Source organism: Nelumbo lutea, chromosome 3, assembly GCF_056320005.1.
Source record: "Nelumbo lutea isolate HS-2025 chromosome 3, American lotus-T2T, whole genome shotgun sequence".
NCBI classification, from domain to species: domain Eukaryota; kingdom Viridiplantae; phylum Streptophyta; class Magnoliopsida; order Proteales; family Nelumbonaceae; genus Nelumbo; species Nelumbo lutea.
Window position 1 is genome coordinate 34,473,136 of NC_142686.1, and position 12,892 is coordinate 34,486,027.

Consider the following 12,892-nt stretch of genomic DNA (forward strand, 5'->3'; position numbering starts at 1 on the left):
GATGGGGAACAACGATGAGGTTCGAGGTCATAGAGAGTATGCTCACAAAACCATCGGCGAGGTTCGTATCAACCGGAGCGACCTGGTTAACAACGCAAACAATAATCAATCTCCTTCCTACGACGTTTGCAAGTATAGACTCTTATCATCTCCCAAGAAACGAGGTCGTATGGCTGATTGTCTCCTTCCGTCTCGAAGAGGTTTGTTATCACAAAGTTCCTAAAAAAGCGGTGGTATTCGCCACAGGATTGGCCAAATTTGGCCTTCAAACCAAATGGACCCTTAGTCTTGCAACCAAAGAAATTAAGAACGTAGTTCAAACTTTAAAGCTTGTCACTCAACTTCTTACGTACTGGAATTGAAGACTCCTAGAGTGCCAGGACAATTGTAGAAGTCTATCGGAATGGAATTGAAGAAGACCCTTGTTGCCCCTCTTTAAGGTAAGTTCAACCAATAAATCATGAAGAAGACACCAAGGGGGCATTCTTTTTTTGGATTTTGAGAAGGGACTAGGGAAAGTTTATTTTCTTGGGTATATCACTTACCCGGGTAAGTGATACCCATTTCATAAGTGGGTAAATAACTTTTCCACATGGGAAAAAAGTCACTAACACTTGAATGAGACAAAAATGCCCCTTTTAATAATGAATTTTTATGGCTAAAATGATTATTGCTTTATTTACTTGAAAAATAAAAGAACATGGATAAATGAACTTATCCAAGTAAGTCCTTATTAGAATACATTTACCCAAATAAGTAATTTATCAAAATTTGGATGGACCTAATAAAGGGTGGGCTAAAGGCCAATATAGGTTATTGGATATGATGGACAAACAATAGTTCACTGAAATTTAAGTCAATTACCATATAGTATCAATGGTTTTAATTATTTGATACTGAAAAATACAATATCAAAGTGTATAAATACATTGAGCCATGCTCAAGAGGATACCCTATGTTGTTGATTGATGGGTTTAATTTGGCCACATTATTTTCCCATGTAGCAGAAATAGGGCCAGTTGTGTCAAAGGTCCCTACTTTAACCCCTGTAGTAAAACCTTTTTCATTTATTTTTTCAAAATAGCGGTTCAATTGCACCAAAAAGCCATTCTTTTTTTATAGCCCCAAGGTTGGTTCCATTTCATCACAAATACATGACATATATCATCCCTAGGCGGTGTTTGATTGCAGTATAATTTTATTTTAACTAATAAAAATGCATGGGAGTGCAAATGAAAAAAAATGTAAATTCTGGTTTAATTTTGTTTTGGGTTGTACTTTATGTCTTAATTTATTTCATTTGTACTGCCACCAAACCAAATAAGCTAAAGTTAGAAAGAAAAATAGGTCAGAATTTATACTCAAATTATTTGCACTGCCATAGTTTTGCATCAATACAAATTGATTCACATTGCAACCAAATACAGCCTAATCATGACTAATGAAGTTAGACAAAAATCACCAAAGGGGTAATCCAATTGATATGTTAGCTGATTCCTTTCAGCATAGATGTGGATTCAATTCCTGCAACCACAGACTTTGGGGAGAGAATTTAATTATTACCATTGCATATCACCAAATATCAAAAAAAAAAAAAAGCTTGCAAAAAAACTCAGTTGTTCTAGACCACGTAATAACTAATAACTTGGTTTAACTGACAAAGTAAAATGCATTGATGCAAGTGCTGATCTCTTACAAAGTTGCAATCTCTTATTTATTTATGTATTTACCAAGCTTCTCAAGAACTGGACTTTTGAGTAAAAATGGCCTGTAGTCTCAACTCTCAATTAGGGTCAGAACCCTAATACTCGTGCAATCACTTTTGATTATTCTTAGTGAATCAAGGAGCTGATCTTTCTTTTCTGGTTGGTGACGACATAGATGGAGTTACCACTTCAGCTTTTCCACGAAGATTGAGTTTCAAGGGGTTTGATTCAACTGCAGGAAACATGAAAACAGGGATTTTTACTCCGACATCTTTATTTTGATTAACCTGATGATGTTCTAAGAACTGATGACCCTCCTTTTGATTCTCCGGAGACAACAAGGACGACCAGTATGGATTCCTGCTTCGATTTTGGAATGGAGATTAAGGGAGTATTCAACATAATGGTTAGTTTTGTTTTTATAAACACAAAAACAATTGCCTTGTCAGCAAAAATAATACAGTTAATGTTATTGTGTGGTCCTTGATGAGTTCTCTTTGTGCTGTCGTTTGTTCTTTTACAGAACGAGTGGGTGATATGCAAGGTGTTCAACAAGAGCTCAGATGAGAAGAAAATTCAAGACTGTCATTCGTCCGTTCGTTCTTTTTCTGCTACCGTTCTTCTTTTACCGTGCGCGAAACACATTATCAAAGGCAACCCGTGGAAGATATTCATCTATGAGAAGAAGTTGTTGCCAAGAAATTAAGGTGTGGACATGATTGGTTCATGAGATAGTGTTGACCGGTCCCGTCCACAGTGAACCAAACGCTACTTTCATCCCATGGCGTGGACCGAAATGGTCCATCCATGAGATGAAAACAGTACCGAATAGCACCTCAAACAGTCAAAAGACATAGTAAGGCCCCATTTGGTGTGTCTTTTTGCATAGGCTGTTGGTCTTTCAGAAGTCTGGCAGCCCGCTTTTTTGTCTTTTCCCGTTTGGTTGGGAAAAGATAGATCTAGTCACCAAAGGACATCATGCCAGAAAGATGCGTGAAACCCATTTTGGGCGATTTTCGAGAAGCTCCAAATGGAGATGTTCATTTTTTTTTTTTTCCAATTCATCTTATTGTTGAAAGATGCGAGGAAAGACACACCTTAACCAAATGGTTGTCAGGCTATTAAGATCTTAATGCAAAAGCTCACTACATCTTTTAACCGTCAAAACTACCAGAAGATCTTTCAAAAAAGACTTGCCAAACGGCCCCACACGTGAGCTTTTGCATTAAGATTTTGACAACTTGAAGACCATGTGGTTAAGGTGTGTCTTTTCATGTATATTTCCTCACAAAGATGAGATGAAAAAAACCCAAAAAGCTCCATTTGAAACTTTTCAAAAATCACCCAAAACAGGTTTTGCACATCTTTGAATGTAAGGATTGAGGATCATGATCAAAATAAAAAATATTCCTAACAACAGTAAAACATAGAAGCTAGAATCAAAGTGGTGTTATGGATTTTTGAAACCCCTTGAGATTAAGGGTGTTCGACAACGTATGTGTTTGGAACCGTGGAAGTTTATTCACTAAACATTTGTACTTGATTTGTTTGACACTTAGGCACCATTAGGCACCACATCAGCAAAACAATGAATAGACACCTACCTGTTGGGGGAAGCACTAAAATAAAGCTTCCCCCAACAATAGGCATACATATAAATCAAAGCTTGCTTTTGCAAGTTTCTAACTCTCTATGCGTAAAAATCCGCATAATGAGAGAAATGATGAAGTGACGACTATATGGCATCATGTATTCAATAAGAGATGTGATATGCTCCTCACATAGGGTGCCTCACACGCACATCCTACCATGCATTGGGAACATTTCCCATACTTTTAAGTTATTATTAATGGGAGAAGTTCCCAATGCATGGTGGATGTGCATGTGAGGCGCCAAGTGTGAGGAGCAGATCCTATTCCATTCAATAAACGCTCATGATTCCAAACACAAGGAACATGGTTAGTTTTGTTTTTGAAATCATGAAAAAATGTCATATCGGCAAAATTGTATTATTTTTGTAGACGAGGCAATTTTAAATGTGTTTATAAAAACAAAACTAACCATTATGTCGAACACTCCCTTAACCTCCATTCCAAAATCGAAGCAGGAAGCCATCGGGGTCGTCCTTGTTGTCTTCGGAGAATCAAAAAGAAGGTCATTGGTTGTTAGAACATCATCAAGTTAATCAAAAGAAAGATGTCAGAGTAAAAACTGTAGAAAACTAGAGTTTTCTTCATTCAAACAAGTGTTTTTCCTCTGTAAATCTCCTTGTCCTTTCCCCTTTCCTGTAGCTTTCCAGTAACCAGCTTTAGTAGCTCTGTTGGTCTTCAATTGGGTATTTTATGTCTTTAACGCAGAAGAAGTACCACTCCTCTCCCATTTTTGCTCTCCCTTTATTCAACAAAACACAAATGTTAAAGTTAAAACGTAATTCATATCCAGGAACAAACATAGGAGAGAGAGAGAGAGAGAGAGAAAATCTGTTTCAAAAGACTTACATGGCATATCCCAAGGTTCACACTTCTTCGTGTCCACCTCTCCAATTGCTATAGCATACAAGTTGCGGTCGACCACTTCTTGGACAAGTAGTGAGTTATAAGCTCTTCATCGGTGGGGTGGAATCTGAAACCAGGAGGCAAATCAATATGCTCTTCTTCCATATTAAGCCCAGAGACATTTTCCATTCCTGCTTAAAATCTTTTTCTCAGAAGCCACAAAGATTTTTCCCTAAAACTGATATTGGTTTTGACCCACAAGCACTAATTCCATTTCTTAGAGAAACCTAATTTCTTGAGACCGGGATTGGTGAAGAAACTCTAAATTTCAAATGAATTCTAACCAAGCAGTCCTACTTTTTGTTATTATGCTTGCCTTACAACTAGTACGGGAATAAGTGGATTATTTATTTGCATAAATCGTTACATGTCGTGCTTATCTTGCAAAATATTTCTCGTATCAATTGTTTAAATATTATTTTTAATATTTTTGTCAATAAAATATTAATTGTCTTACTTAATTCTTTAATTTTAAATTTTTTTAATGTTTTTATCAATGAAATAATATTTTTTAAATATTTAATATATTTTTTTAATTATTTTGCTATTGTTTTATAAAAAAATTGATATTTTTTGTTAATATTAATTCATTGATGCATTTTTTAAATATTTATCATACAAAATGTAAAATTTACATATTTATGATTAATTATGTATATCATTCATTCCATGTACATGAAATACATAGAATAAAAAAAGTGTGGTGTGGATTGATCTTGTCCACATAATTTGTCTACAGTTTAGAACAGTTGTGGACTATGGTATGGTGTGGATTGGTCCCTGCCACAAGGTGTGGTGCACCCACCAATTTCTCATCCACACTATCGAATAACCCCTGAATTTTTACAAGATTTTTCAAAAAAGATTCGACAAATGGCCCTTAGTTACTCGAGTAAACAATCTCTCTCCCTTTAGCCTCACTTACTACCGGAATAACTTGTATAGCATAAGAACACTGAAACCTCACTTGGGTAAGGGAGATTTTATATGGGAAACACTACTTGCCCATCAGATAAAATAAAAAAGAGCAGGACAATAGGGTTTTATTTTCCCACACTTATTATGGTGATAAACATAGATATTAAAGGTGGAGACAAATACACAAAATGGAATGGTCTACACAGTTGCACTTGCACACACACACACAAAAAAAAAAACACTGAGAGCACACACTTTATTGAAGGATCTATGGCCTATGATCTATCTGGAGATGGAGAGATGAGAAGTAATGATTATAAAAAGTGGATTCAACTTCAACCTGATGAGTAGGGGAAATCAAATCCAAAAAAGGTTTTGAAGCCGAATTTGGCGACTCCCTTGACGAACCCCACCACTTTGTTTGGAACTCTGTGATAACAAACCTCTTCGAGACGAAAGGAGACAATCAGCCGTCCTCGTCTCTTGGGAGATGACAAGAGTCTGTCCTTGTATACGTCGTAGTAAAAAGCCTGATTTTCTTTTGCGTTGTTAACCAGGTCGTTCCGATTGATACGAACCTTTCCGATGGTTTTGTCTGAGACTAGAGATCGTTTGCGACGCAACTTGATGATAAGTTGGTTTCTTCTGAGCATTGTCTCTCTGACCTCGAACCCCATCGTCGTTCGCCATTTGGGATTCAGACCCCTCTCCTCATGTGTAAGCCTCTTCTTCTCAGGGTCGTCATCCATGTACGCCATGGCGTAGACTCTGATGTCGCTTCTCTTCATGAAAACTTCTGCAGAAGCAATGGTGATTTTTACTGTCCTATAAGCCTCCATTACTTGATTAGTATTCACACACACACGCACGTATAGAGAGAGAGAGAGAGAGGTGATAAGAGGTAGGAAGCCTCAAAAAGTACCTCAAAGCTGCAGACTAAGCAAGGATTGCAGTAACGGATAGCAAATGATGCCTAATATAGACAAAGAAGAAAACTGTAGAAGGATTATAATAAGGTGTAACTTGGTCAATTAAGGTTTTTGTTTTGGTGTAATTTGGGAAAAAATAATGAAATTAGGTCGAGTGCATGGTTAGCAGCTAATTACATTGGCCTTTTAATTTGTTGGCCAGAGAAGAAAATAAAATAAAACAAAAAATATAATATATATATATAGTGAATAATGGAAAGGAATAATAAAATTAATGAGTATTTTTTTATTTTTATTAATTTATATTAATGGGTTTTGTCTTACATTATTTAATAAAAATAAAAAAAAATAATCTAACACTGGGTATAGCTTTAAATAGAATGGATTAGCAAAACAGGATTCATGCAACCAATCCCATATAATTGGGATAAATGATGATAAATTTTACATAATTTATCTCAACATGAACTAAAAATATATATATATAAATTATTGTACGTCGATAATAATATATTTCTATTGGACCAAGTCAATTTGAGTCCAGTCCAAAAATTATATTTGGGTTATGTTTAGTCAGTCCAACAATAAAAAACAGTGCAAAATACACTGAGACTGAGAGCATGGGCATCCAGCCACACATTGAAAACATCTCCCAATGAATTTAAGTGTGGTAATCAATCTTTTATGTATCTCTTACTCAGTCAATGACTCCCTCAAACTCTCCTCCCTCGATACTTCACATATACCTAAAGCTTTGAGTGTGAAGGCCTGAGCCGAAGCATTGTAAACCGCTAACTCGGGTCAATCGGCCGAGTTGTACCCCTACCGACAATGTAACCATCTTGACATCAACATTGGCCAACCTTCTACCTCTTTGTACCTGTGGTGAGAATCCATTCTTTCATGATCTGAGGGCATGAGGCTCCTACCAATGCAGGGCTTGGGGAGGGAGAGATGTACCAGTTTTGCCACGATCTGTACATATAAAGAGTCTGTTACCAAGATTTGAACCCCGATAAGAGGGTTAAGCATTTATTAGAAAATGCAGAAAAGGTTTAAATAATTTATAACAAACAAAAACAAAAAGAAGAAGAAAAGATGATTTGTTAATAAAAAAATATATGCTGCCATAAAGATATGGTACCCATTGACATGACTTTGTCCATCCTATTAATTTATTTATCTTGTTGAAACCGGATCTACGCTGATGAGGACTACAGGACTCAACCCATTGACATGACTTGTGTCCAGAAATGCTCATAAGACTTCCACCACCAAACGTACGTGAAGGCATTAATGCGAGAGATGATTTGGCCGGGTCTAAGTTGTTATAGAAGGGTCCCGGTGTAATAGGCACGTTAGGTAAGAAGTTAATGTACTTTTCATCGTTTTTGCTTATTTAGACTGAAATTATCCATTATCTTATTATCTTTGTCAAAATAATTAAAAATAGAAAATAATGAAAAATAAAAACATAAATGAGTCCTAATTCCTAATACGTTTAAGTTTTCCTTTTTTCATTGATTTTATTTTTAATTATTTTGACAAAGACAATAAAAGAATGGATAATTTCGTTTGGATGAAAGGCGCATTAAATAGGACATATGTCACATAGTCATTGTTCTTACCTCTAGACCCATTATAGAATGGTACATTAGGACCTGTAACTTTGATTTATTAAGCCTTGACCGACCTCTTTAGAATGAACCGTTTCTAATTTTGAACACGGATTCGCAAATATATGCAAGAAGAGACTAGGGCTATCAACGGGTTGGGTCTGGGATGGGACGAGATTGTATGGTTCCAGTCCCAAACCAATTATTTATTGGGACAAAATTACAGACCTGGAACTGTCCTGATTAATAGTCGGGTTTACCGGGTCTAGACCCATTAGACCTGACGACACTGAAAACTATACTTGTTTATGTTTATTAAACGATAACTTAAAATTTCAAATTTGAGAATATAACCTGAACAAAGTGATAGTAAAATACTAAATTATTTATATGTTAATAAATTGAACATTTTTAACAATATTATTTATATAGATATAACAAAATAATTGATTCCATATTTGAATTAATTTTAAACAAACAAAAATCAGAACTGACCCAATTATTAACTGGAACAAAATCATAAAACCAATACTGACATATCTATCAAAGTGAGCTGAACTTACCTAGTATATATTGTGAGTAGACCTGTTTATGGGCTGGATAGCCCGATTGGCTGGGACTCTGGCTTGGACTTCGGGCTTTATATGAGGGCCGGGTTCAGGCTCGAACTTAAATGTATTCTATTGATACATATACAAAACCTGGCTCGGCCCATAAAAAAGTCTAATTGTTAGCACAGATTTTCTAAACACGAAACTCTGTGAGGAATAAATCCCAATTCCTGTTGGATACGACTGTGGTACAAGACAGACTGTGCGAACAGGATCATTAATACAATGAACAAGCCAATGAAATGGTCTCATGCTTCTGCTCTCCATCTACTCGTCTTGACACCTTTTAACTTGCTCACCAGAAACATGACATATCCTTGGTGAAGTAAGATTTTCATTCAGTGGAATGCCAAGTTGTTCAAGTATGTCCAAATAATAGGTTGTTTGGTGCTGTAGTCAATTATTTAATAAACGTTTTATATTGGATTTATCTTGAAAAATAGGAAAGTGGTTGATAAATATTTATTTAGTATTATTTGACAGTTGTCATTAGGTGTCACATAAGCTGAATAGTGGTATTGGGGAAAACATTAAAAATAGTGTTTCTTTCAATGGTTGACTCTTACACAAATAAAAAAAGGAAATTGTCTAAAACTTACCATGAGTTTTTTTTAGCATTTTTCTTAAACTCACCACAACTTTTCAAAATGTCTAAAACTCACCATGTCACTAGCTTTACGTTAAACAGACTAACGGGTGTTAATATATTACCATTTTAACCCTCATAGAAAAATATAAAACGTATACAAAATAAATTAATGGGTATTAATATATTACCATTTTAATATTTAGACATAAAAAAAGGAAAAGGTTCAAAAAAATATTTTCAAATATAAAATACATAAAAACATAGAAATAAAAAAAATAAAAAATTATAAAAATTGAAAATAAAATAAAAAAAAATTCAAATTATAGAAACTATAGAAATTGAAAAACAATATCAGAAAATAAAAATTATAGAAAAAGCACCAAAAATTATAGAAAAACACAAAAATTGCAAATAAATATAAAAAAATACAGAAAAAATTATAGATTGTAGAAAATAGAAAATGTAAAAAAAAACATAAATTATAAAAAACATTGGAAATTAGAACAAAACACTAAAAATGCAAAAAAAAACACAAAAATTGAAAACTGAAAAAGACTATTTTTCCTCTAACTCACCATTCAAGGGTAATTTGACATAATTGAACAACCTTGCTACCATGCAAGGACTGTGAGATATTCCCATGCTTGATTTCAAGAGCTGTGAGGACAGTGTAAGGATGAAATCCGAATTCTAGACAATACACCCGCCCTATAGACTAAATAAAATTCAAAGGGAAAAAAAAGTGCCCCTTCACTTGAGGGTTGTTGGCCTGCTTATGTTTCATTATTAATGACTTGAGCCTTAGATTTAGTGTTATTTAATACAGTTTTAGGATTCATATAAATTTCCTTAGTATATCTATGCAATACCATTTCACTGCACCCATGTGTCTCCTTATTGCAAGATTTTAAAAACCAACCTCGAAACCGCTTTGACCACCACCTATTTATGGGTCAATGATTCGATCGTCTAAGTCGAATTATATATAACTCTTTTATGAGAAAAGCTGAGAGAAGTAGGTGGTTGCTGGTTGAGAAAGAAAAAAGAAAGAAAAGAAGGAGAAAGGAGAAAAGAGAAGGTGACGGTCACAAGCAATGGTGATGATGGCGGGGAGGAGATGGCAACATTTTCCCCAGCCCCTTAACCACAAACCGTAGCTTCGGTTGAACAGTTTAACAATTCAACCATCTGGGTTAGTGATTTTCTAACCATTTCAAAACTGTTTTCAGTCCAAACAGTTTGGCCATCCAAGTCAGCGACAGTTCTATCTTACTGCATCCCAATAGGTATCTTAATATTATGCGTTAGAATTAGAAACTTAGCTATGTAATGGGGGCCCATAAGATGAGACAAGGTTCATAACTTGCATGCAATAATTCTGATACGCCCCTATCAGAACCTTGCATGCAATAATTCATGTAGCAACCATGCAATTATTCATTTTAACAATAGTTTTTTTATGGTTAAAATAATCATTGTTTTATTTAACTAGATGATTAACCCCTTCAAACTTCAATCCATCAAACCGTCATCTATCCGGGTCATGGAAGGATCATTGAATCATCAAGGGGCTTTTCAAGAGGGTGGGTTTTGTTTTTGAAAACAACAGCAACCGTTACATCAACAAAAGCATGGTCTATCAACAAAAGACGCACGAAACACATTTGGACTATTTTCGAGAAACTCTAAATAGAATAACAGATATAACACATTCATTAACAACCACTTAATCATCAAACAGGCCTTTAACTACTGTAACTTAAAAAAATGGTCGTTTGTATAAAGTTCTCAGCATGCATGAGCATATCTGGACAATCTAAATACTCATTTTCTTTCAATTACAACTAAGAAGGCAAGCTTATTATAATCTGAAAATAAAAAATGAATGGTCATAAAAAGGATTACCGTTGACCCAAACGCAATGAAACCCGATTCAGGGTTTCACTGAACGATGCAAATTGCAAAAAGTAAAATGCAAATCAAATGAGGAGAAAGAAACAAACCTTGATCACAAAAAATGACAAGGGTTTCACTGGGTCTCGTGTCGAGTTTGTCATGGGGCTTCGGCAAGGTCATTTCTCGGGAATTCCCAATTCCGATTCAGTTATCATAAACCATCTTCCCACTGTGATCACAGCCATTTGCAGTTGTGATATCTTCCATAGTTCTATTGAATTCCCAAATCCTAATGGCTTTCCCTTCTTCATTTTATTTACTTTTTTTTTTATACTTTCATATACCTAACTATACGAAGACTCGTATTATTTTTAAGTTAGATTCTCTTCCATTAACATCCTAGTTCATTCAAAATTTTCAAAATAGTTTTTCATCTTTATTTGTTTTTCTTATCTTTTACCAAGACTTTTTCACTTTCATCATTAATGCACTTAACATGGTTTTATATTTGTTCACAATAGTTTTTCATCTTTCCTTTTTTTTCCTCTTCAATGCCTAGCTTATGATAAAGCTCATCATAAGCCTTAAATTTAACTTCATTCACTTTCTTTTTAACTTCCTTTCTTCTTTTTTTATATTTTTCACAGTTTTTGTCTATAAAATTTTTATAGTACCCTCATTACCAATGAGCATTTTCCATTCAATCAACTATTTATAAGGGTTTATTTGGTCCACAGTTGGAATTGGAATTGGAATTGAAATCAAAATCCTTCATAATTAGAATTGGAATCGAAATGATCTATTCCCCTCACTTATTTGGTCCAGATCATAATCGAAATCAAAATTCGAATCGGCTAAAATGGATTCTCATTCCCAAAGGAGGGGGAGGAAATGACCATTCCCTCAAAAGGGAGAATGCCATTGTAGCAGGAATGGGAATTAAATCCCAAATCCACACAACCAAATGGTTGGAATCAGTTTGAACCCCTTTTTTTTAAGCCCAAGTCATTCAATCAAACATCTCATTTACATCATTTTCCAAAGAATGAATACGAAATGTGGACCGGGTGCATATGGAATTACAATTCAATGCAAATTTGGTTACCCATGACTAGCCCAACCATAGGACCTAGGATATGTAACTAAGTAACCAAGAAGGTATCAACTTACTATGAGCATATAGACGCTAGATCCATGGAGGTTGAGAAAATAAGAGTTTTTTTGGTAAATAAACATTTCATTGATGAAAAAACAAACAAAACAAGACCTCTCAGCAAACACAAACACCGCAATACAAACTAAATAAAATTTGAAGGAAAAAAAAATCACTTAAGGGTTCTGTCAAAACAAAGGACCATCTAGTGATAACCAATATCATAACAAGGGCAGAGGGTTGTTGGCCTATTTATGTTTCATTTTAATGAATTGAGCTTTAAACTTAGTGTTATTTAATACAATTTTAGGATTAATTTAAATTTTCTTAGTATATCTATGTAATATCATATGTATGATGGAACCATGCTAGATGCCTAGGCAAAATTTCAAAAATTTTCCAACCCTTACTAAAACCGATTTTTCGATAAATTTGAAAACTGAATTTTCTGAATCAATCTTGCATTGAATCGGACCTGATTTGAAACCAAACAAAGAAAGAGATCTATACCTGGTACGAATACCACAAACACAGATCCCATTGTGGAATTTCACGCCCAAATCAGTCCTTGAAAGCTTAGGTTGTAATAGGGTTTATTGGAAAGCAAAAGAGAACAACAGAAAACAATAGAGAGTGGTGTTCTAGTCTGGTTCACCCTCTTCTTCTTTTATCTCCTTATGGAGCACTCTCCTAATCAAAATAGGAGATTATCCAAATCTAATTTGGATCTGAACTCTTTAAGAGATAAACCTTATTCTCATAAAAGGATAGGTACTCAATACCCATTTCCAAACCTAGATTGTCATGTAACAACTTACTTGATCTTATTATGGGCCTTAAGCACATTTACTTCAAAAGCTCACAATCCAGGATGTTGCATAGCCAATTTATACTTGATTTGTATGGTGTAAAACACCAT

The 12,892-nt window shown here is 34.7% G+C and overlaps 1 protein-coding gene across 1 annotated transcript; it reads right to left on the minus strand.

Moving 5' to 3' along the window:
* Positions 1-5,447: 5,447 nt before the first annotated feature.
* Positions 5,448-6,018, minus strand: LOC148864166 (protein SRC2-like). The gene is made up of 2 exons (XM_088976302.1): positions 5,623-6,018; positions 5,448-5,519 (listed from the first exon to the last, which is right to left on the minus strand). The coding sequence occupies exons 1-2, from the start codon at positions 6,016-6,018 to the stop codon at positions 5,448-5,450; spliced, it is 468 nt and encodes a 155-aa protein (XP_088832428.1).
* Positions 6,019-12,892: the final 6,874 nt, after the last annotated feature.

Coding starts and splice junctions, on each gene's coding strand:
- LOC148864166 (XM_088976302.1), bottom strand. CDS start 6,018: ATGGAGGCTTATAGGACAGTAAAAATCACCATTGCTTCTGCAGAAGTT. Junction 5,520..5,622: donor TCTCCTTTCGTCTCGAAGAG/GTTTGTTATCAC, acceptor CCTACTCATCAG/GTTGAAGTTGAATCCACTTT.